At 41.2% G+C, this 24,314-nt stretch overlaps 1 protein-coding gene across 1 annotated transcript in view; it reads left to right on the top strand.

Moving 5' to 3' along the window:
• LOC120515734 (CCN family member 4-like) overlaps window positions 1–20,876 on the top strand; it is a 43,047-nt gene extending 22,171 nt beyond the window's left edge. The window contains exons 2-5 of the mRNA XM_039736999.1: window positions 1,268–1,550; window positions 2,026–2,280; window positions 7,053–7,246; window positions 20,045–20,876. Of these exons, the coding sequence (XP_039592933.1) occupies window positions 1,268–1,550; window positions 2,026–2,280; window positions 7,053–7,246; window positions 20,045–20,344 (1,032 nt within the window). The 3' untranslated portion in view covers window positions 20,345–20,876. The remainder of the gene's footprint in view (window positions 1–1,267; window positions 1,551–2,025; window positions 2,281–7,052; window positions 7,247–20,044) is intronic.
• The last annotated feature ends 3,438 nt before the right edge of the window (window positions 20,877–24,314 follow it).

The following is a 24,314-nucleotide window of genomic DNA, read 5'->3' as shown; positions in this document are numbered from 1 at the left end:
ATGGGATACCCCTCGCAAACCGTTTCACACGCTGCATATGGCGATTCACCTCCGCGAGAAACATGCCTCTATGAACAGTCAACGTAGCTCGGAGGTACATGACATTAACCTGACCTGCACTGCATGTGGCCTCTACGACAGGCGAACATAAATGACGCCATTTTTTCTGTGTCGTCGCGTCCGAGTTGGTGGGCGTGGCCCTGCGAGTTGTTGTCATATCCAATGGTCTTGGAGTTGGTGGGCGTGGCTCCTTCCTGTGTGCGCCATAGGTGTCTCACTTGTCGGCGGCTTAGTGAATCCACGCCCCTTCCGGCGTGATTTCCATGGTTGTCTTGCCTTAGTGAATTATATATATAGATTCTGCATTGAGAAAAGTGCAATTGAGTGTGAGATTTACATTTATAAAAAATAGTAATAATTTTTTTTTGTCATAGCTTTACTGCCTTTTATTGTTGTCCTATTAATTCACCTTTTTATAGGCGGTTTGCTCCTTTAATTTTATTATAACTAGGGGGCTTTGCCCCCTGCTCACTGTTCGCCAACCCCCCTATTCACGTCTCTGCCACTCACATTGTAAAGAGGGGGGCTGAATGCACCCCAAGGAGACGCGGCCGCGGTCTCCTGTGTATCTGTGCAACTCTGTGACCCAAGTGTGACAGCAAATATGTGGATATGACTTTCACCAAACAACAAATCTTTTAATTCTCGCGGATACGCCTCTTCATTGGGAAGAAACACTACTTTTCCCTGATGGCAACGCGAATTAGATGATCTACAATTCTCTGACTTAAAGTTTAAATCTGAAAATTATTTTCGATCTCTTTTTGTGTTCCGTTATTTCACCAAGTAATAATTTCCGTTTGTTTGCGCTAGTGCGATCTTTACTATCATTTTTTGGAGACTTTTGAATTTTCGTACTTCCATTATAACCTAACTCTGCATGTGTATCGCACCAACATTTTTGAATTCTTTACAACTTTCTACTTTGTCATCTACTGTTTGTCTCACGGGACGTGAAAGTGTCTCTCTGAGAAAGTCACGTCTCGTCTCAAGATTTTCTTTTATAGAGAGATAATGACACTTAACAAAGAGGAGTAGACACCATGACCAACAGATCAGAGCACAAAATATACAAATCCTGGATTCCGGAGCTGTGAGGCAGCAATGCCAACCACTGCACTATTATTCTGTCCATAATCCTGTATGTGCATTTTAAATCAAATTAATGTACACAGTTAAGTAATAGATTTGTTTCCCCTTTCCTCAGGCAAACTGTCAGAATTTAACCACCATGAGCCCAGCGATCCCATCAGCAGTGACAGAGGAGTACACAAGGACCCAGTACTGCAAGTGGCCATGCAAATGTTCAAAGGTGGCACCGAGCTGTCCTGCAGGGGTCAGTCTTGTGACGGATGGCTGTGATTGCTGCAAGACTTGTGCCAAGCAAGTGGGGGAGAGGTGCAATGAGGCAGACATGTGCGACTACCACAAGGGACTCTATTGTGATTATAGTGCGGACAAGCCTAGGTACGAAAAAGGAGTGTGTGCACGTAAGTCACTAAAATGTTAACGCTAATTCAGCACAATGCTTTTAGTGTATTCCTTTTGATTCTGTGAGCTTGAGGCATATTACATTAAGGAACTGAAGTTTAGTGAAGATTATGCTTGGAAAAAAAACAATACAATATATTTAAACAGGGCAGAGGAATATTTGGGCTCAAACTGTAGAAAATTTAGACAATCAGGTGTGGAGTTTTTATAGGTTTATAGAGTAATTATTGTCTCATGTACAGAGAGTACTGAACTTCTAAGGCTTAGACCTTATTATGCATATAAATACATTAGTTATTATTATTTATTGAATATTACAAATAAGCAGGTAAATTAACATACAGTTTATTACAATATAGCCAAGTTTCTGTGATGTCTCGTTTTAAAAGCTGATAGATGAAAAGTTGGAATGTATTTTTTTGTTTTTTACAAGGTGAGGATTTGGTGTTTTTTTTGTTTTGTTTTTTTTGACAGATATGGTTGGAGTTGGGTGCGAACACGATGGTGTCATTTACCAAAATGGACAGAGCTTTCAGCCGAACTGCAAATACAAGTGCATGTGCACCAACGGAGCCATTGGCTGTGTGCCCATATGTAGAGATTCAAGGCCACCGCTTGTGTGGTGTCAAAATCCTAAACGGGTGAAGGTGCCAGGAAAGTGCTGTGAGGAGTGGATCTGTGATGAAACCAAGAAGGTCAGGAAAACAGCCCCACGGGATACGTCTTTTGGTAAGAAGAAGATTACTTAATGAAGTCATGAATGTATAAGGCTTTAAACATACATACAGTACAGCATCACCAATCTGGAACAGTAGGACACACCATCATCTTTCTCAGTTTGAACTGTGCATTGTATGTTGTTTTTTTTTTCATCTTTTTTGTCTTTAGTTGACTGACTCCTCAGCTGGTGTCCATCAGTTTTTATATTTCTTAATTTTCTGAATAATCACTTGCCACCTCTGAGCTGTGGGTAAAAAGGAATCAACAATAGCACTAGCAGGTTTAAGGCACAAACTAACTCCAGATGGCAGTCATCATCAGACTAAAACGATGTAGAACAACCAGTTAGCAAACATGAAACGGGGGGTCAGGGGGGTTTAGGAATATGCCAACTGCACATACCCAGTGGCTAACCTGGAGATCCAAGATGGGTTCGTTGATTGAGTCAGTTAATTGATTGATGTTTTCACAGAATCCCTTCATCTTACGTCCATTGTGACCAGTAGTGGGCAGAGCAGCACCCCAAAACCCCAAACACAACTACACAACACAGTCCAGGGTTCAAACAGAACATCATTTTTTATTTTACGGTACCTCCAAATCTTTTCCACAATAGTACAATACATAATCTTCATATCTTCTTCCACTAATATAAACCTTCTTGTCTCCTTCCATACCTCCTATGTTGTCTCATCCACCCCCCTCCCGACTCTGACCACCCATAGAGGAAACTCTGCTTCTTTTATGCTGGATCAGGGAATACTTCTGGTGCCACCACATCACATCCAGGAAGTGCTTCGGGGTCATGCGGAAGTTCTTTAAAGTGGAGATGGCCATAGCATAGCAATTCCATTGCCCAGGAAGACTGCCACCTATTGTATCAGAGGAGTAAATAGGCCATACGATTTCCCCATTCTTAAGAAACCTTAATCCATCTCAGGCGAAATGCCGGCCCATGCCTGGTGTCAATGACACCATGTAAATTCGAGTATACTCAGTACTTTGTGAGCTCATTATTACCACATCATTTTGTACCAGATATGTTAAAACAGGTAAGTATGCTGTCAGGTATGAGGTAAGAATGTGAAATATGTGTGCTTCTACATCTATGCTCATGTTACACAATTAGGTGTGTGGTAAGAATTCATAATTACCTTCTACTTACAGTTTATGCATAGTTATAGAGTTGCTGGAAATAGAGAAGTCTAAAACAATGTGTTTTCAGTCTTTCCTTACATCTGTAGTTCCCAACCTTTTCTATGCACCACACCCCTAGAAAATCTTTGCTTAATGTTTGTATCACCAACAAAAGAAACTTATTTGAAGATGAAGAAGTCAAATGTGTAATTTTATAACTACAAACTGAACTGCATTCAGTACTACATGTGAACAAATTGAACTCAGAAGAATAAGGTTTTAAGTCTGTGCCTAAAATTTTAATATAAATTAAGCAATTTACCTTAATAAATCTTAATAATCTTGTAAATGTGTGTCCTCATGAAGCTTCGACACTCGATTGGCATTTCGGGCTATCCTATGAAGTATCAGGAGCCATAAGAAAAAAAAAACACGACCAACCATCAAAGGGTTTGGGGGACTGGAGACCCTGTAAAGGAACAGATGCCAGCACATCACTAAGCAATGAAACTCAATGACAAGCTTTGTCCCCCAATAACACCTGCACTGCAGTTCAAAAACAGATGTGGCTCAAAGGGGAAAATGCCATGGACTGCCAGCTGGAGAGATGGGCTGAGTGTAAGCAGCAGGTGTTGCATGCAAGTCAATCCCCCTTGTACCCCACCCCACCCCAACAGCAAAACTGTCAAACAAACCTCAACCTCAAGTGCTTCATGATGACTGCACTTGCACAGAAAACAAAACTGGACCTCGTCCTTCTCTACGAATCATTGAAAGGTGCAAATTCCTCTCTCTTAAAAAAGTTATTTGCCTTTCTGAACGCTCATGGAACTCACAAGAACAAAGAAAGCGCTTAACTTTAGAACACGTAACCATGTTTGTGAAGAAGTACCTTCAACTTAAAAAATGCCAAATGTATCCTTTAAATAATTGTAGTTTTTACAAGTGTATTTCCTTACTAAATAAAGTTCAAACTCCTTGTTAAGTATACCACTGCCTCTTATAGTGGAAATACAATGACATCATATGCTGCATTAAAAGAAGTGGGAGTTCAGGGTGATGTTTTTAGATGGGTGCAGAATTGGCTCAGACACAGGAAGCAGAGGGTGATGGCGTAAGGAACCTCATCAGAACCGGACGATTTTAAGAGTGGTGTTCCACAGGGGTCAGTGCTGGGACTGCTGCTATTTTTAATCTATACTAATAAAAGGCAAAGCCCTCACTCACTCACTCACTCACTGACTGACTCATCACTAATTCTCCAACTTCCCATGTAGGTAGAAGGCTGAAATTTGGCAGGCTTATTCCTTACAGCTTACTTACAAAAGTTAAGCAGGTTTCATTTCGAAATTCTACGCATAACGGTCATAACTGAATCCTACTTACGTACATATATACGTCCATAGCCTGCAGCTCGGTCACCGTGTGAGGCGGCATTACATCCCCCATCTCCACGCCTCCCACATAATTGACTGCCTGTCCATATAAGGCCATCCGTCGCTCCGGTCTCTTCATTCCCTTCCTTGCTTCGCCACAGTATTGATGTCTCCCTGCTGATAACTGCAGCCTTTTTATTTAATCCACGGCTTCTCTGCTGTTTTATTGTTCGTTTATTACGATTATAGTTATTGTGTAGGTATTTTAGACTTAGTTTACTGTTCAGGTACCCATTTCCTTTACCGTTCCAACCGTACCCCCATTAACATGTCTATTGAGGTGGTCACCATCGATCAAAGAACTGTCACTTACCGAAATTAAAACCGATTATGACAGCAGCAATCCAAGCTGTAAGAAAACAGTAAAAAGGAGGCGTGTCAGACGTTGTGGTACATTTTCTGATGCAGCTAGACGAAAACAACTTTGTGACGCTGCTGCCAAATACTCGCAGAAAAATCCACAAGTTAATAGACACGCTGTCGCTAAATACTCGCAAGCAAATCCACAAGTTAATAGAGACGCTGCCATTAAATACTCGCAAGCAATTCCACAAGTTCATAGACACGGTGCCGCTGTTAATACCGGTAATGCCTGTTAAACATCTTAGATTCACAAGTACCGATTTGGGTTGTGAACACTTCGATGAATGAAACCTGTTATCTTTACAACGGTTGACAAACACGGAATGTAACTTGAACACAACACGTCCTCCAAATACGAACCTGATTGAAAGAAATAATGATAATCAAATCTTTGATGACAGCAACACTCATAACAGTCACAAAACAATTACATTGACAATCATGTCACGTTATTTTTTAAAATGTTTTCATTTCTTTTTCATAACTTCTTTAACACACTACTTCTCCACTGTGAAGAGCGGGTATTTTGCTAGTATAAATATATAAATGATTTAGATAGGAATATAAGTAACAAGCTGGTTAAGTCTGAAGATGACACCAAGATAGGTGGATTAGCAGATCATTTGGAATCCGTTATATCATTACAGAAAGACTTGGATAGCATACAGGCTTGGGCAGATTTGTGGCAGATGAAATTTAATGTCAGTAAATGTAAAGTATTACACATAGGAAGTAAAAATGTTAGGTTTGAATACACAATGGGTGGTCGGAAAATCGAGAGTACACCTTATGAGAAGGAATTTAGGAGTCATAGTGGACTCTAAGCTATCGACTGATAGACAGTTTTCAGAAGCCATTAAGAAGGCTAACAGAATGTTAGGATATATAGCACGATGTGTGGAGTACAAGTCCAAGGAGGTTCTGCTCAACCTTTATAATGCACTGGTGAGGCCTCATCTTGAGTCCTGTGTGCAGTTTTGATCTCCAGGCTACAAAAAGGACATAAAAGCCCTAGAAAATGTCCAGAGAAGACCGACTAGGCTGATTCCACGGCTACAGGGGTTGAATTATGAGGAAAGATTAAAAGAGCTGAGCCTTTTCAGTTTAAGCAAAAGAAGATTAAGAGGTGACATGATTGAAGACATTATGACACAGTAATAGTAGTACAGTGGATCGAGACTGTTATTTTAAAATGAGTTCATCAAGAACACTGCGACACAGTTGGAAACTTGTTAAGAGTAAATTTCGCACAAACATTAGGAAGTTTTTCTTTACACACAGAACGATAGACACTTGGAATAAGCTACCAAGTAGTGTGGTAGACAGTAAGATGTTAGGGACTTTCAAAACTCGACTTGATGTTTTCTTGGAAGAAATAAGTGAATAGGATTGGCGAGCTTTGTTGGGCTGAATGGCCTGTTCTCCTCTAGAGTGTTCTAATGTTCTAATGTTCTAAAATCCAAACCATGTGACTAATAATGTCATAAAAATGGTGACAAAGTCCATAGAGCACAGAAATGACTACACACACCGTTAACTGCCTTTTGGTCACAAAGTGTTTCATCGCTAGTGACACAAAGCTTTTCCCCTCAGGTTCATAATGAGAGAGCACACCCACAGTTTTGTGATCATGGTTAGTCTTCATGGAACCCAGCAAGCACACACGTTTAAATATCCTAAATAAGCAAAATATTTCAAATTAACCACATAATACATTTAAAAGATTTCCTGTAAATTTTGATATGCTAAATATTTTGTGGATATTTTTTGTTCAAGTTCTGCTTTTTTGTTTCTTGCCTGTGTGATAGTAATGGTGAGTCTATCTGTTCTTTTCTCTTGGAACAGTGAATGAGGTCGAGAATGAAGTGTGGCATAAAAATTGCATTACACAGACCACCCCCTGGAGTCCATGTTCAAAAACGTGTGGAATTGGACTTTCAATGAGGATTTCCAACGCCAACGATCAATGTGAGCTTATCAAAGAGAAACGGCTCTGCAACCTCCGGCCATGTGAGGCAGATATAACCAAACACATCAAGGTAACCAATATGAAAATGTACAATGGTTTATTGGTTTTGCAGATGTTTGCTATATGGGATACTGGGAAAAAAATTTATTAAATAATACGGTAACATTTTGGGGCTCTATGCTACACAAATAATGCTAAGACACAGTGGTAGCGCTGCTGCCTCGCAGTAAGGAGACCTGGGTTTGCTTCCCGGGTCCTCCCTGCGTGGAGTTTGCATGTTCTCCCCGTGTCTGCGTGGGTTTCCTCCCACAGTCCAAAGACATGCTGGTTAGGTGCATTGGCGATCCTCCATTGTGCTTGGTGTGTGTGTGTGTGTGCCCTGCCCAGGATTTGTTCCTGCCTTGTGCCCTGTGCTGGCTGGGATTGGCTCCAGCAGACCCCCATGACCCTGTGCTAGGATTATAGTGGAATGGAAGATGACTGACTGACTGACTGACAGATTTTGATGATCAAACTTGTGACCAGTAAGGGGCATTGCAGCATCCCCAAACCTCAAACACAACTACACAGGCACCATTCCCTGGTTCAAATAAAAGATTTATTAATAAAAAAAACCCTTAACAACTGGTCTCCAATACACTGTAGCAGCTAAACTATACCTCATTCCTCCCGATTCCCAGCTGATGGTCTCACATTTAATAAAGTCGTAAAGGACAACAAGCAAGACAGACATTCACGACAAAGTCCAGAGCACAGTCCAAATATAGCGGCGTCAGATGCATTTTGGAGAGTAGAAAATCCTGTGAACAGTTTGCTGAGGTGAATATTAAGTTTGCCCTACCATTTCCTGAAGTGGTACAGGATGCGGTGAGTGGGAGCACTCCCTTAGATGAAGTTGCAACCAATCCTTTCACTCATATGAAACAGGTGGGCACGAGACAGAGCGTATATCCAGGAACCAGGAACAGTAATCCAAGGCAAACCACTGGTAATCCAACAGGTGAAAACAGCAACAGCAACACAATATTCAGATAAACAACAGCAATCCTCCTAGTGTATTGCAGATTCCTCCTTTTAAAGAGCCCTCCTTCTTCCCAGCAGCCCCCGTGTCCTTTGCTGATATCCAATAGAGCAACACCCTCAGGGCAGTTGGGATATGCAGTCCGTTACTTCGTAGCACTGCTACAATGCACAGTTATCTCTGCTTTCTTTTCCTTCCTCTTCTTTACACCTCCAGGCCAGCTTTGTCTTCCTCTTGACGGATGTGGCAGGGCAGTTCCTTTTATCTTGGCCCTGAGAGTACTTCCAGTACATTTTTATAACATTTATTCCTTTCAGAATTTGCTTACTGCTGTGCCACACTATCACCAGGGCCCCTTCAAGGGTACCCCTAGGCAGTGTTGGTTGCAAACACTCAAAAAGAGAGAACCAAAAGACTGCTGTCCCCCTTTAAGTTTCATGCAGTCAGATCTGTAACTGAAAGCAACAAAAGAGAAGACAGGGGGTCCTCGTTGGAGACCAGAAGCCTCGAGAAAGCATTATGGAATCAACAAGTGGTGAGGTTGCTCGGCATGCATTTCCAGGACTGAGAGGGATGGGGGGTCTCAAGAAGGAGTTTTCCGCCGTCCCCCAGGCCGATCCCTACTCGACCTATGCCTAGAGCCAGCCCTGACCATCACAATATAACAATCGGAGAAGAAGGCTCACTTTGCTTGGTATGTTATGTGCATGTATACATTGATAAAATCCATTTTGACTATTTTTCTACTCCAATTCCTCTCCTTGTCATCACTGACATTTACATGCATACTATAATTTTGTGCAGTTTTTCTTTTTCCCTTTTAGTCTATAATATAATATGCATGTAAATGGACCTGAAGAATGTTTCTTACTTTTCTCAATGCCATTTCCAGTTGGAACATATCCCACATCTCTCTGCTTGCACAAACACCTTCATTAACATAACTGTTTCTTTATGTACTATATTTAGTTTCACCGTTAAGCACCATTCAGGGTCTATTTCCTTCATTTTGTGCTCTAATCTCTTCTTTACATATCAATATTCCAGTTCTCACATTCTATTTTTTTTGTTTGTCTGAAAAAAATCTCCTTTATCTCAGATTTTCTCATGCTCCTCCAAGAAATTTAAAAAGGAAAACAATACTCTTGTAAGTAATTTACGTCAATGATTAATCCAGCTATTGATGCGAAAATGAATTACTTTCACACAAGGCCAGTTGGTGTTGGATTACGCTGCTCACTCAATAAATGACATAAATGAAACATGTTATTTGTTCACTTAGTGTCCTTTATTGTATTTTGGTTGAATACCTGAAAACATTCCTGTGTCAAACATTTATTACAATAAAGGAAATCAAGAAGGAACAAATAATATTAATGGCACTACCCAAAGTTATACAGTACAAATAGTAAGTTAATTGTCTGCTTGGGTTTTGAACACATCTTTACATTTTTTATATAATAATGTCTGCCATCTGCGGTGGGCTGGCGCCCTGCCTGGGGTTTGTTTCTTGCCTTGCGCCCTGTGTTGGCTGGGATTGGCTCCAGCAGACCTCCGTGACCCTGTAGTTAGGATATAGTGGGTTGGATAATGGATGGATGTCTGCCATTCATTCTCCAAAAACTCTTCAGTGTTCACCTTTGATTTCCTCCAGATGTGATGCTTAGAATTGAAGCCAGATAGTTCAATGTTGGTTTCATCAGACCAGTGAATCTTGTTTCTCACAGTCTAAGATTCCATCAGGTGCCTTTTTGCAAACTCCAAGCAGGCTTCCATGTGGCATCTGGTCACTGTGACATAAGGCCCAGATTAGTAAGAGTGTTGCAGTGGTGGTTATCCTTCTAGAAGTTTCTCCCACTTCCAGACAGGTTCTCTGGAGCCTGAAGTGACTCTACTTCGTTGGGCTCCTGAGCAACGCCCTTAACCTACAATTGCTCCATCCTGGGTATGAGGTTAACCTGCGTCCAGCGCTGCAGGTAGACCCTCCAACCTGCAGGGAAAAACCAGGGGTTGTTGGCAGAATTGGCACTCCAGCCACCATTAAAAAAAAACTCACACTGTTCCATTCCATCTGAACTAGTGTGGTGATGAGGTGTCACCCATCTCATGAGTCCTTATCTGGGATCCTGAGTTGATTTGTCATGTGGTGGGTGCGTCAATGCGCTGTATCAGCGTGTGCTCCTCACCTCTCTCTCCTCTCTCTCTCTCTGGAGCCAGAGTATCTATCGAGTTGTTGGTCACCTCTCTTACCAAGGCCCTTCTTCCCTGATTGTTCAGTTTGGCCAGGCAGCCTGCTCTAGGGAGAGTCATGGTTGTCCCAAACTTCTACCATTTAATAATTCTGGCTGCCACTGTGTTTTTGGAAACCTTCAATGCTATAGAATGTTTTTGGTAGCCTTCCCCAGAAAACAATCCTGTCTTTAAGCTTTACAGGTATTTAATTTGACTGCATGGCTTGTTTTTCTTTTATGCTTTGACACAAATTTTCAACAGTGAAACCTTCTATAGACAAGCGTGTGCCTTTTCAACTCCTGTCCAGTCAATTGAATTGGCCACAGATGGACTCCAAACAAGGTGTAGAAACATCTCAATGATTAATTAACACAATAAAATGTACCTGAGCCCATAATAGTATGAATACTTGAGTCAATGTGATATAACAGTTTTTTATTTTCAACAAATTTGCAAAAATTCCTAGAATCTTGTTTTGGTTTTGTCATTCTGGTGTATTGCGAGTTGTTTGATGAGGGAAAAAATGAAATCAAATGATTTTAGAACAAGTCTATAACATAATAAAATACGTGAAAAGTGAACGGGCCTGAATACTGTCTGAACGCAGTGTACATTGAGGCCATCTGATGACCTGTCGCCCTGTCCAGAACCATTTCCTGACTTGCACCTACCCATTGACTGACCAGTGATACAACCCAATCACACCCATCTTGTCAGGATTTCCTAGGTCAGTTACACATACAGTACTAGCTGCAGATCAAGACCAGACTACACAGTAAGAGGAGAAGATCTTCATGTCTAAGTTAGGTTTCAGTGAACAATGGAACGAGATCAATACCAATTGTAGTTAAGCTCCAGGTAGTCTTTTTTTGGCCTTGTGTTTCTCTGCGGTTTGCTCAGGTAGTTGTCTGATTGCTCATTAATGGTGGCACATCAACAATTAACATCTCACCCTCTTTTAGTTAATGACCTGCTGAAACACATTCCTCTCGAATTAAAAGGACAGAGCACAGGGAAAAGTACATACTTGTGTAAACCTCTTAAAAAATTATTGCAATCTTTAAGGTATATTAGTTCAGTTGTTATTACACTTCAAGCCTATAAAAAGGGCTTGAAATCCCAAGTGGAAAATAATGATAATGAGAGATACACAGTACAACAACAACATTTATTTCTAGAGCACATTTTCATACAAATGATGTAGCTCAAAGTGTTTTACAGGATGAAGAGAGAGAAAAAAGGTAAAAATTAGGCAATATTAATTAACATAGAATAAAAGTAAGGTCCGATGGCCAGGGAGGACAGAAAAAACAAAAAAGAAATTCCAGATGACTGGAGAAAAAAAATAAAATCTGCAGGGGTTCTGAGGCCACGAGACCATCCAGCCCCCTCTAGGCATTCTACCTAACATAAATGACCTCAATCAGTCCTCATGGTATTCAGGGTTCACATGGAAGAACTTGATGATGATGGTCATGTGGACTTCTGGCCTTTAATTCATCAATGTAGGGACATCATGATGCTTTGATCAGAACAGCAGAGAAAGTAGGGGTTAGTACGGATTTTGGAGCCACCATGAATGATAATGATAATTAAATGCATATAAAGAGTATCCGGATTAAACTAAAATGAAGCTATGAGAAAGCCATGTTAAAATAATGAGTTTTAGCAGTGCTCCACCATATTAGCCTGGCGAAATTCTATTGGTAAGCTTGGTAGACCTGGTTTGGTCTATTGGCAACATTAGTAGAATTATATCTGAAGCACAATTGTCTCCCTGTAACTAATGGGTGAGTCTACCATCAGGGTACCCACCTCAGGCCTCTGGTTGTCAAGGGGTCTTAACAGCATTTTTCTATTTCAGTGGTAGCTCACGCACCTCCACTAAACCCACGTAGGCAGTTACTCTACTCTATTATATTGCTGTCCTGTAATGTATGAGTGACCGATCACTTCATTCTCAGAGGGGGACCACCCCTGGCTCTTTTTATTTTTATATGTGAAGTTTATAGAGTGTAAATATACTGTATAATATAAGTATGTGGCACCCTGGGGCCTCTGGGAAGAGGGTGGGGGGGGGTCTTAATTTGGTCTTGCCGTAATTCATTTCCATTTTACTTAGATAATACAGAAGAGTTGACATGTGTCACTTATTGTGTGTCCAGCTATAATTAACATCTAAATTAATTTTAAAGCGTAGAAAATGCCAAGTCAGAGGTGGGACAACATTCATAAAGTATGTCTCACTACCGTACAGGCTTCACAGTATATAAAACACATATTGTGAGAGATCTCATATCAGTTCTGGGTGACACCTGTAAAGATAGCACCATAACACTTGGAAGAAATACAGAATGAACGAAAATGGCAGCATCTTTTCAACTTTCCAAATCGGTGGCTGAGCAATTTCTTAAGTAGGGATGTTTTTATACTGAGGAGTGACTGCCTTCTTATGTCTGTAACAGTCTGCCTGAGACGTGTGGAATTCAATTTGTAATGTTACTCACCATAATAAACCCTTTTAATTAATTTAGTACTCCACTTTGTTCCAGTGCTCTGACTCCAAGATGCCCATTTCAGCTGCACTTAGTCTTAGTCTTGGTCTGCTGCTGGTCCACATGTCTGAGACACTGCAACAACGCTAAACCTAAAAGGTAGTCTTGTTATTGTAAATGCATTCTAAAATCAGACCAGCATGGGATCGTCCTGAGCTCACAGCACACTGCAACTGGCCCTGTAGTGGAAGTTCATCACCACGAGTCCTCATCGCCCGGTGAGCTCCTTTTTAGTCAGTCAGTCAGTCATTTTCCAACCCGCTATATCCTAACACAGGGTCACGGGGGTCTGCTGGAGCCAATCCCAGCCGGCACAGGGCACAAGGTAGGAACAAACCCCGGGCAGGGCGCCAGCCCACCGCAGGGCACACACACCCCCACACACCAAGCACACACTAGGGTCAATTAAGGATCGCCAATGTGTCTAACCTGCATGTCTTTGGACTGTTTAGTGTGCACCTAATATATCCCCCTCTAGTGGCAGTTCTGAGCACAGCAGACCTACAAATCTCATCCTTTATATACTCAGCCATGTTGCTCTGTTATGCTGATCTTCACACAGATTTGTCCATTGCTTAAGGGTAAATGTGTGTTTGTTAAGTATAAATGTTTTTCCCTGTATACATGAATTATGTCCCTTTTTAAAATTTGGGTTTTTTATTAAACTTAAATAAATAATTTTCTGAAATGAGACATATGCTAAGCCAGCTCACTGTAGTTTATATTTTAAAATATTTATGTAACAGCTGTTCAACATTCCAAATGGAGCAGACTTTATATAATAAAGATTTCAGAACAGACATATTTGTGTATACAGAAATACACATGAACTGAAGACATTGCACTGAAATTTGTTTTTATAACAAACTTTGCCAGAATACATCTGCATTCTTATGCGTATGATTCATAAAAAATCCCACAGTTCCCATGTCCTGTATTTACATATTGTGCATAGACTTTTGTCACCAGACGGAAATAATGAGATTCTGTCTCGGTTAAATTTAAAATAAATGCCCTTGCAATGCTGAACCAAATTACTGTATTTATCTGCCATTTCAAAAGTGTAGTCCTTATGCTGATTAAGTGCATTTTACAGATGGTTTACAGTCTAAACATTTAGAGTAAATGACATTATATTTGAAACAAGTATATACTTTACTACTCCCGTGCAGTCTGTGTGGAGTTTATTTGTTCTCCCTGCATCTCTCTGAGCTGGCAATCAGAAAGTTGCCGGTTCAAATGCCGTAAATGCCAGGAGTGATTCCACTCCATTGGGCCATTGAGAAGGCCCTTAACCTGCAATTGCTCCGTCCTGGGTATGACGTTAATCTGCACCCAGCCCTGCATGTAGGCCCTCCAACCTGCAGGGTACACTCAGGGGTTAGAAGCAGGACTGGCACTCCAGCCACTATTAAAAACCTGACACTTTGTATTCCTTGCTTTGTGCACCAATAAACACACGTTATCGGCAATACACTAATAACCCAATTGTGCTCCACTCACTTAGAATCTGGAACCAATGTAGAAAGCATTTTAAGACGGAGAAGCTTCTTTCTGTGGCACCCCTGCAAAAGAACCACCTCTTTCAACCCTCACAAACATGTGCAGTTTTTAATATCTGGAAAAAATTTGGAATTAACTTGCTTAGGGATCTTTATATAGACAACGTCTTTGCATCCTATGAACAATTACATTCCAAATTTAACATTCCAGCTACAAATTTCTTTTACTATCTTCAAATCAGGAACTTTGTTAAACAGAACCTTCCAGATTTTCCTCATCTTGCACCCTCATCCACGCTGGAAAATTTATTGCTCAATTTCAAGGACTTAGACTCCATCTCTACAATATATAAAATCCTTTTACAATCCCTTCCTTTCAAGGATCCAAGAGGACACTGGGAAAATGATCTCTCAATTAATATATCAGAAAAGGAGTGGAAAGTAGCAATGCAGAGAATTCACTCGAGCTCCATATGTGCAAAGCATACAATTATACAGCTCAAAATTATATATCGAGCACATCTGTCTCGACTAAAACTCTCCAAAATGTTTCCAGGACATGATCCAACCTGTGAACGCTGCAACCAAGTCCCAGCCTCACTAGGTCACATGTTCTGGGCCTGCACCAAATTAACATTATTCTGGACAAAAATTTTTAATTACCTCTCAGACAGTCTTGGACTCACAATCCCTCCTAACCCATTAACAGCTGTGTTTGGGGTTCTTCCAGAGGGTCTTAAAGTGGAGAAAGACAAACAAATTGTGATTGCATTCACTACACTGTTGGCACGCAGACTTATTCTGATAAACTGGAAGAACCCAAACTCTCCTCTTTTAAGTCAGTGGGAAACTGATGTGTTATATTATTTAAAATTGGAAAAAATCAAATACTCAGTTAGAGGATCTGTGCAGACTTTTTTCAAAACATGGCAGGATCTAATCAGTAATATTTTGAAATAAGTTTATAAAGCACAGAGAATTTGCTGATTTAGGTATTTTTAAAAGCCTTAAATTTTACACCGTTTGGCTTGCTCTCTCTCTCAAGGGTGGGGATCGATCTGTTCTTAGCATAATTCTTTTTTTTTTTTTTTTTGTAAAATGTGATTGCTATGTATTGATTGTAATAAAATTAATAAAATAAAAAAAAAAAAACCTGACACTGTTCAGTGTGGTGCTGAGGTGTCACCCATGGCACGGCTGCACTCGGGTCCTCATTGGGATCCAAAGGTTGTTTGTCATGTGGTGGGTGCAGCAACGTGCTATATCAGCGCATGCTCCAACCTCTCTCTATCCTGCATCTCCATTGAGGAATGGTCATGTTGATTGATGAGCCTGAATTGGCTAACATTTAGGTGCCCAGTAACGGATGGACTGGCAGTTTGTCTATGGTTGGGTCCTGTCTTGTGCCCAGTGCTGATGGGAAAGACTCTAGTTATTCACAAATCAAACAGATTGAATTACATGGATTCAGTTGATGGATAGACGGATCTGCATTGTCATTTCTTCTTTCATATTTCATTCATACTGTGTCACTGGCAGCCTTCACATATGTCACAGTCTGTCAACTCCTCGTGGTTTAATATAACAAATGATAACAATTATCAGGAATTTTACAGGAAAAGTGTATTGTAATGGAGACACATTATTCCCAGTCACCACACTTCTGCTCCTTCCACTTAGTTTAGTAAATGAGGGAAGTGAGATACATGGTGTGGGATGGGGCCCTGTGTGTGACCATTAAAAGAATAGACTACATCCTTCCCCTTTATGTCAGGGTCTCCCAAACCTTTCTATGCCCCCACACCCCTAGAAAACCCCTGCAAAACTATTATCACTTTCGAAGATGAAGAAGTCAACTTTCTAATTTTTGAGCCACATACGGTACTGCAAGTGAACAAACTGAACTCAAAAAAGTAAGCGTTTAACTCAGTGCATAGAATTTCAATATAAATGGAGCAATTTACCTTTAGAAATCTCAGTAATCTTGTAAATGTAAGCTTAGACACTTGATTGACAATCGGGGGCTTTGGGTATCCCACAAAGCATCAAGCATAGCATGGAAATGGCACACAATCAATGATGAAGGGATTTGGGGGATTGGAGACCTCTGAGAAGCAACGGGTGTCACTGCGCCACAAAGCAATGAAACGCAGACAATGAGCTTTGTCCCCTGATAACACCTGCACTGCCTACCTATGTAAGATGTCAGTGCTGCACTACCAATGCCCAAGTTTACGGATAAAAACTTTTCAAAAATGTCTCTGTGGCCAGAGATTTTTTAAGGAAAGTATCTAATTAAAGTTTACACCATTTTTGGTTTTTTTTTAAACATATTTTGTTTTTGTCTAGACTTTTGTACTCTGAAGGGTGTGCGCATGGCAGGGCAGGGGTAGCAGTGCTGCACTGTAATCAGGAAGCCAGGGTTTGCATCCCAGGTGCTCCCTGTGTGGAGTTTGCATGTTGTCCCCATGTCTGCGTGGGTTTCCTCCGGGTGCTCTGATTTCCTCCCACTGTCAATGCTAAAGTGGCCTGTGTGTGTGTTTGCCTTGAGATGGACTGGCGCCATATCCAGGGTTTGCTCCTGCCTTGTGCTCTATGCTAGCTGGGATTGTCAGCACTACTAACTGCACTTCAGAAGAGGTCATCCACCTGAAGATAAGCATGTTTGGGCCCGGCTAGTCCTTGGACTGGAGACCATCTAGGAAAAGCTTGGGTTGCTGCTGAAAGAGGTGTTGGTGAAACCAGCAAGGGCCGCTTGCCCTCTGGTCTTTATGTGAATCCCAATGCCCCAGTGCAGTGACAGGGACACTGTGCTGTAAAAATGGCGTTGTCCTTCGGATGAGATGTAAAACTGAGGTCCTGACTCTCTGTGGTCATTAAAGATCCCTGGGTATCCTTCATAAAGAGTAGGGAGTATCCTGGTGTCCACATTAAATTGTCTATCATAGTCTCGTCTGTTGTGGCCCTCTAATCATTCCCTGTCTCTAACTGGCTATCTCTCTCACCACTTCACCACCTAATAGCTAATGTGTGGTGAGCACACTGGCACAGAAATGGCTGTTGTTGCATCATCCAGGTGGGTGCTACACATTGGAGGTGGTTGAAGTGGCTCCAATCTGTCTATGTAAAGTGCTTTTAGAAGAAAGAAAAACACTATATAAATGTCATTTATTATTATTATTAATGTTATTTTGTCCTGCAGTACCCACTCTCTTCTATTGGTGATCTATTGATGTTCTGGCCTTAACCAGTTTACTGGCCATGTTTCTGCCTTCCCTTTTTAAATATATTCATTTCCTGGTCATGTTTCTTTTTCCCTCTAACATTTTTTCCTGTAAAAACTCATTGCAATACCAATTCTGAGCTCTGGGTGAGCTGTATAGCGTTCATTTTTGAAGAATGCGAAGTTCACGTCATTGTAATTAAATGGCCGTTCTTAGAAGCCCTGATTGCGTTATATAAAACACTCCTGCAGATGGCATGCACTCTAACATTCATTTGTACAGCTTCGGCTTCCTCAGTTAAATCACCCAAGAAGGAAATGTATTGCTAAGCAGGCTGACACCTTTTAATTGTAATTTTTTTTCCACCTTAGATAATGTAATCTTCTTGCCATGCATTGTCCATCCACCTTAGTAGCTGTTTTGAATAGTCAACAGTCCTACTTGGGTGGAATTACTTCTACAACAGGAGGCTGGGTAAAGTAATTATTATTAATTATAGGAGGACCCCTATCATTTTTAAGCACTATTCACACAGGATTTGTTTTTTTACCAGGAGGTGCTGTAAAATCTGTGCTTGAAGTGGGCTTGTACGTGCTGATACTCCATACCGGTATTTCCCAGTAGTTAATGTATGTGTATCGGTGCGTACCATCAGTTCCGGCCACATTAGCAGACTTTATGACAACAATATGTCCATTCGTATTTCCAAGGGGGGGACCTGTTTTCTGATAGGGGATGCTAGCTCCTTGGTTGGAATAAGTTCTTTTTTAATTGTGGCGTCTTAAGTAACCCAAACCTATATAGATATAATATTAAAAGGCGATACCCCTCCCTTAGTGATACGGCAGTAAGAAATCACATAGGAGAAATAACTTGCTTTCTTTAATGACGATTTACGCAGCATTACAGATGAGGAAGCCGATGACAAGACTTTTCACCGAAGTGGGATCTCGATGAATACAGTCTGCCATTTTCGTTGCTGCGCTGGAAGGATTTATAGGATCGGATGACGTTATCTCCCATCCGTCCGTCGGCTTCAAAGGTGTGCCGGGCAATGTTCCAAGGTTTTACACCCTTTCTCCATATGCAGGCCCCCACTCAGGTAAATCATGGCATTCCAAACAAGGAAAAGAAGATTCGTGTCATGCTGACTCTGTCACACAGAAATAGTACAATGTCCATTTTCGTAGTTGGCCCTTTCTTGTCTTCTAATGCTTGCCTAGCAGTTCTAAATGATGAGCCCCTGTGTGCTAAATCTGGCCTTGTGTTAGCTGCACATGTGAGAAGAAGCAGAGTTATAAAATATTTTTTGTACAGAGCACAGTGACATATTATCAATCAATCAATCAACATTTATTTATATAGCACATATTCATACAAAAAAATGTAGCTCAAAGTGCTTTACAAAATGAATAGAGAAATAGAAGACACAATAAAAGATAAACATAAGTCAACATTAATTAACATAGAATAAGAGTCAGGTCCGATGGCCAGGGTGGACAGAAAAAACAAAAAAAAACTCCAAAGGCTGGAGAAAAAAATAAAAAAAAATTATTAAACATCTAAACTATTACATGACCCCATCCCTGAGTGTTTTGATATAAATTGTGCATATCAGTGTACCTTTGGACCTTCGATGGGATAAACCCTCCATTATTCAGAAAGCACAACAAAATGTACCGGTGCTGTTGTTATTTTCCACTTCATTTCCAGTTCATTATTACTGGAGGATCTGTGTAATTTGGTTTTATTGACATGTTGATTCACATGGGACTAGTAATCCGGGGTTATTTTTAACTGACTTTTTGTAGACGGTGAAAGGTTCCACAATGTTTTTACTGAGACGTCAATGTGCAGTTCGTAAAAAGTTGCTAACACGAGTAACTAAAATTACAGAGATCCTCCTGTAATAATCACTCTACTCACCAGCTTCTGGTGTAAAACTAATCCTGTCTGAATACGGCTTTAGGGGTGCCTTGGAGTAGATCAAGAGAAGCATTTTTAACACTGAGGCCGAGGGGTGCTCTTCTCTCGAATAACCGTGGGAATCTGGAACAATCTAGATGAAGCAAAAATATTAGACATCTGGATAAAATATTAGCTATTAGCAAATCAGTCTTGACAGACTACACTTATCCAGCCATCCATCCATCTATTATCCAACCCGCTATATCCTAACTACAGGGTCACAGGGGTCTGCTGGAGCCAATCCCAGCCAACACAGGGAGCAAGGCAGGAGACAAACCCCAGGCAGGGTGCCAGCCCACCGCAGACTACACTTATCATGTTTTCTTATTGTTCTGTTAAGCACCTCCATTTTATTGTGTGTTGCAGCCAGGGAAGAAGTGCCTGTCTGTGTACCGAGAAGACAAGCCCCGGAATTTCACCATATCTGGCTGCATCAGCAATAAACCATACAGACCCAAATTCTGTGGAGTCTGCACAGACAACCGGTGCTGCATACCTTACAAGTCGAAGACCATCGAAGTTCTCTTCGAGTGCCCAGATGGGTCTGTTTTTTCATGGCAAGTCATGTGGATCAACGCCTGTTTCTGCAACCTCACTTGTAAAAACCCTAATGACATTTTTGCAGACTTGGAGCATTACGTGGATTATCATGATATTGGAAATTAAGAACCTGAAAAGGGAAGTAATCTGTGCTTCAGAGTTTGCCCTCTATGGTGTAAGATTCTGTTTAAAGAACTGTCTGGAGGGGAGTTGCTGTCAATGAAGGCTTGGTGGGATGGTGGGAAGGGGAAAAATGGTGATGAAGGTCCTAAAAGGTCAAGATGAAGATATCAGAGACATCAGCCAGTTCTTTGAAGATGGTGTCTATAAGCAAGCTAGAATAAATTGAAGTGTTTCCTGCTACTTGCTTACTTCTAGAAATCCTATGAAGAAGTCTCTTTATTTTAAAAGAACTATGCATTGTGGGAAACGGCCCTTTTCCTAATGGAAAAAGAAATATTCTAAATGACAATGTTGTTCTGAATACAACAGGGCAGCTGCGTATGAAGCAAACCAAATTCAGCTATTTGTATTTGGATTTTATATTGTACCGGTTATATTTTATAATGTCAATGATGTGCTGTATCAGAATTTTTAACACATATCTCTTAAGACTTGCCACTGCAATGAAAATTTAATATATTGTTATGCTTTTCATTCTATGAAATGTGTTTTATGATGACTTTTTGTAAATTAATTAGTGCACCTTGATATTTCCAACCACCAATTCCCCCGATTGCCTAATCGTGTTCTCAGCAGAAATGCTAGATCTAATAGCACAATGAAGGGAGTTGCAATAGCACTCCTTGGGACACAAGATCAAATCCCACCCGAACCACTATACAAGCTCGCATGAGACAGTACAAAGAAAATGAAAACGAGCAGAAGAAGCGAATGTCAAAGAATGGGCCAAAGGTCAAAACTGATAGACAAGGAGATCTTCCATCAAAGTCAGAGCACAATCGAAAAACATCCAATTAATCCATTTTCCAACCTGCTGAATCCGAACACAGGGTCACAGGGGTCTGCTGGAGCCAATCCCAGCCAACAAAGGGCGCAAGGCAGGAACAAATCCTGGGCAGGGCGCTAGCCCACCACTGGGCACACACACACACACACCAAGCACACACTAGGGACAATTTAGAATCACCAATCCACCTAACCTGCATGTCTTTGGACTGTGGGAGGAAACCCATGCAGACACAGGGAGAACATGCAAACTCCACGCAGGGAGGACCCAGGAAGCAAACCCGGGTCTCCTAACTGCGAGGCAGCAGCGCTACCCACTGTGCCACTGTGCCGCCTCGAAAAACATTCATAGTCAAAAAGAATAGCAAGGATTAAGAAACCAGAAAGGACTAAATGATGATCTTTTAATGCAAGCTTTATATGTTGTGGATGACAGGGGGCGCTCCCTCTCCCCAAACACCTGACACAACACAGGTTAGGACATCAGTGTACTAAACAAGAGGATTTTACTCATGGGAAACTCTTACTGGCAAGTGTTCCTAACACTAAAAACACATTTCCAAATAACACAATACTAAAGCACTCAGCAACTCTTTGTCATCTTCCTCTCTCTGCCACTGGTCACTGCCTCCTCCACTCCTCCTTCCTCCCGACTCTGACTCCCTGAATGAAGACAGCGGGCTTCTTTTATGTTGCACCCAGGAGTACTTCCAGTGACCCGTTAGTGTGGTCCGGAAACACTTTTGGGTGTGGCAGAGGCACAAAAATAAAGTAGAGCTCTGCAGTACCTGCAGCACCCCCTTAGCGGCACCCATGTAACCCAATAGTCTGCAAACTCCAACCCCCAGCGAGCCCTGTGGGAATATGAGGCACCTGTAGAACCCAGGGGGGCCGTCATCTAGGGATCTGGAGGAGATAATGCCCTGTGAACACTCTCTCTCCCCCAGTCCTTTCATTAGGAACCGGGCAAGTAAGGGCACCGGCTGTTCTTCACAACGTCAAGCTCAGATATCCCAAAAATGCCCGGGGTGACCTTTGTATCATCACGAAATTGACGTCACAAATGAGCACACTCCGGGAAATGATAGAAAAAAATCTCCAAAGTGGCGGCAGAAACAGAAATCTAAAACAGTGGCACCCAAATGGGAAAAAACATTCACCTGGATCTTCATAGGCAGATGTGAGTGCCTGTCTGAAATAACTAGCATTTAATGAGTAAACAAGGACCACAAGACTGAAAATCAGTACAAGCAACAGGGAAGAAACATTTATAACAAGGGGAAACTCCAAAAATGACTTGGAAAAGAGGGATTTTCAGGGACCTCTGGAAAATGTGCTAATTCACAGGGTTTAGCCAACTGGAACTGAGAGACTGGTGAATTCCAGTATTTTGTATTTTATTCAAAACAACAAACAATTAAAAAAATAAATAAGTACACACGCTGCATGTAAACCAAGAGCGCTTAATGCAAAGTCTCTTTGGAACAGGTGAGGGCATGACTTTATTAAAAGTTTCTTACTGAAAAAATGGTGTAAAAAATATGTTCATGCTACTTAAAAAAGATATCCATCAATTATCAAATCGATTTATTCCATGTAATGGTCTTGAGGGACGGTTTTGGGCGCAAATCAGGAAGCAACTCTGGAAGGTGTGACAAATAGACCAAGTGTATACTCATTCATAACAGGCCAAGTCATCACTTAAGTGCAAATGAGAGTAATGTGGAGACAAAACACAACAGAATGTGGTGCAATCTCCACAAAGACTCCACTGTTCTAATAACAAGAACACGGGGACACAGTTGGAAACTTGTTAAGGGTAAATTTTTCACAAACATTAGGAAGTTTTTCTTTACACAGAGAACCATAAACACCTTGGATAAGCTACCAAGAAGTGAGGTAGACAGCAAGACTTTAGGGGCTTTCAAAACTCGACTTAATATTACTTTGGAAGAATTGAGTGGGTAGGACTGGTAAGCTTTGATGGGCTGGATGGCCTGTTCTCGTCTAAATTCTAGATTCTAAAGACGGAGATTGTAATATAAATTCTAGTGCGTAGTTTATGTTTTGAGGTTGCGGTGCTAATCATCATAACCGATAATCATGGGGCCTTGTAGATGTTACTGAGATGTTTACTTACTGTATATCCCTGAATCAGACACTGCGAGAATCTACGTTCAATTAATCAGGTGTTGTCATTCTTTCCTATTGAATTCTTATTTAAAATAAATTTATTGTTTTTATATTTTGAACCATCACATCACAAGCTCCTCCATTACTAGGCGGCTTATTTCATCACGGTGGATGTTATTTAATTCAATCCACACACCAGACAGACTGTCTGATATAAGCTTCAAAAAACATTTATCTGATTTCTCAATTTTCCAAAAACTGCATAATGTAGTACATCATAAAAATGTTATTCAAAGACAGAGAGTGAATAATTCATTGTGGAATGAATGGTACTTGTTTAACACCATTAACAAGCCAGTGAGCAGTCCTTTACTGCCCATGAAGCACACAGAATATAATCCTAAAAAAGTGGCACCCCAGAACCTCTGATGAAGTTACATATATGAAGGCTAGGGGCACTACTGAGCCCCAAACCCCAATCATGAACACACAAAACATTCAAGTTCAAATAAAAGGGTATTTATTACAAGAATACCTTGAACAACAATGAGCAGGTCTTCTCTCCTCCGTTCACTCTTCCTCTGTCTCTTCCGCACTGATACTCCTCCAAGGTTAATGGTGCCTTCCTCTGCTCCCAGCTCCGACTTGCCTGGACATGGCAATGAGGTCTCTTGTATGAAAGACCCGGGAATACTTCTGGTGCCAGGGCATCGCCCGTCAGAACCACTTCTGGGTCAATCGCAAGTCCCAAATGGTAGGGGGTGTAACTCCCTGCAGTAACCCCTAGCAGCACCCATGGACCCCAGCAGGGCTGCGCTATCGTACTACAATTCCCAAAATTCCTTGCAGGTGTCCAAATGGGTAGCGATACCCAGGGAAGCTGCCACTTAGCATATGGGGTTGGAGACAATAAGCTGGAAATACTGCCGCTTGACCCTATCCTTCTGTTTAATTGGCGTCCCAGCTCAGGTAAGGATCCCAAACCAATTCTGGC

The sequence above is a fragment of the Polypterus senegalus genome, chromosome 15, assembly GCF_016835505.1.
Source record: "Polypterus senegalus isolate Bchr_013 chromosome 15, ASM1683550v1, whole genome shotgun sequence".
NCBI classification, from domain to species: Eukaryota; Metazoa; Chordata; class Cladistia; order Polypteriformes; family Polypteridae; genus Polypterus; species Polypterus senegalus.
This window is presented reverse-complemented; position numbering and strand designations above follow the sequence as displayed.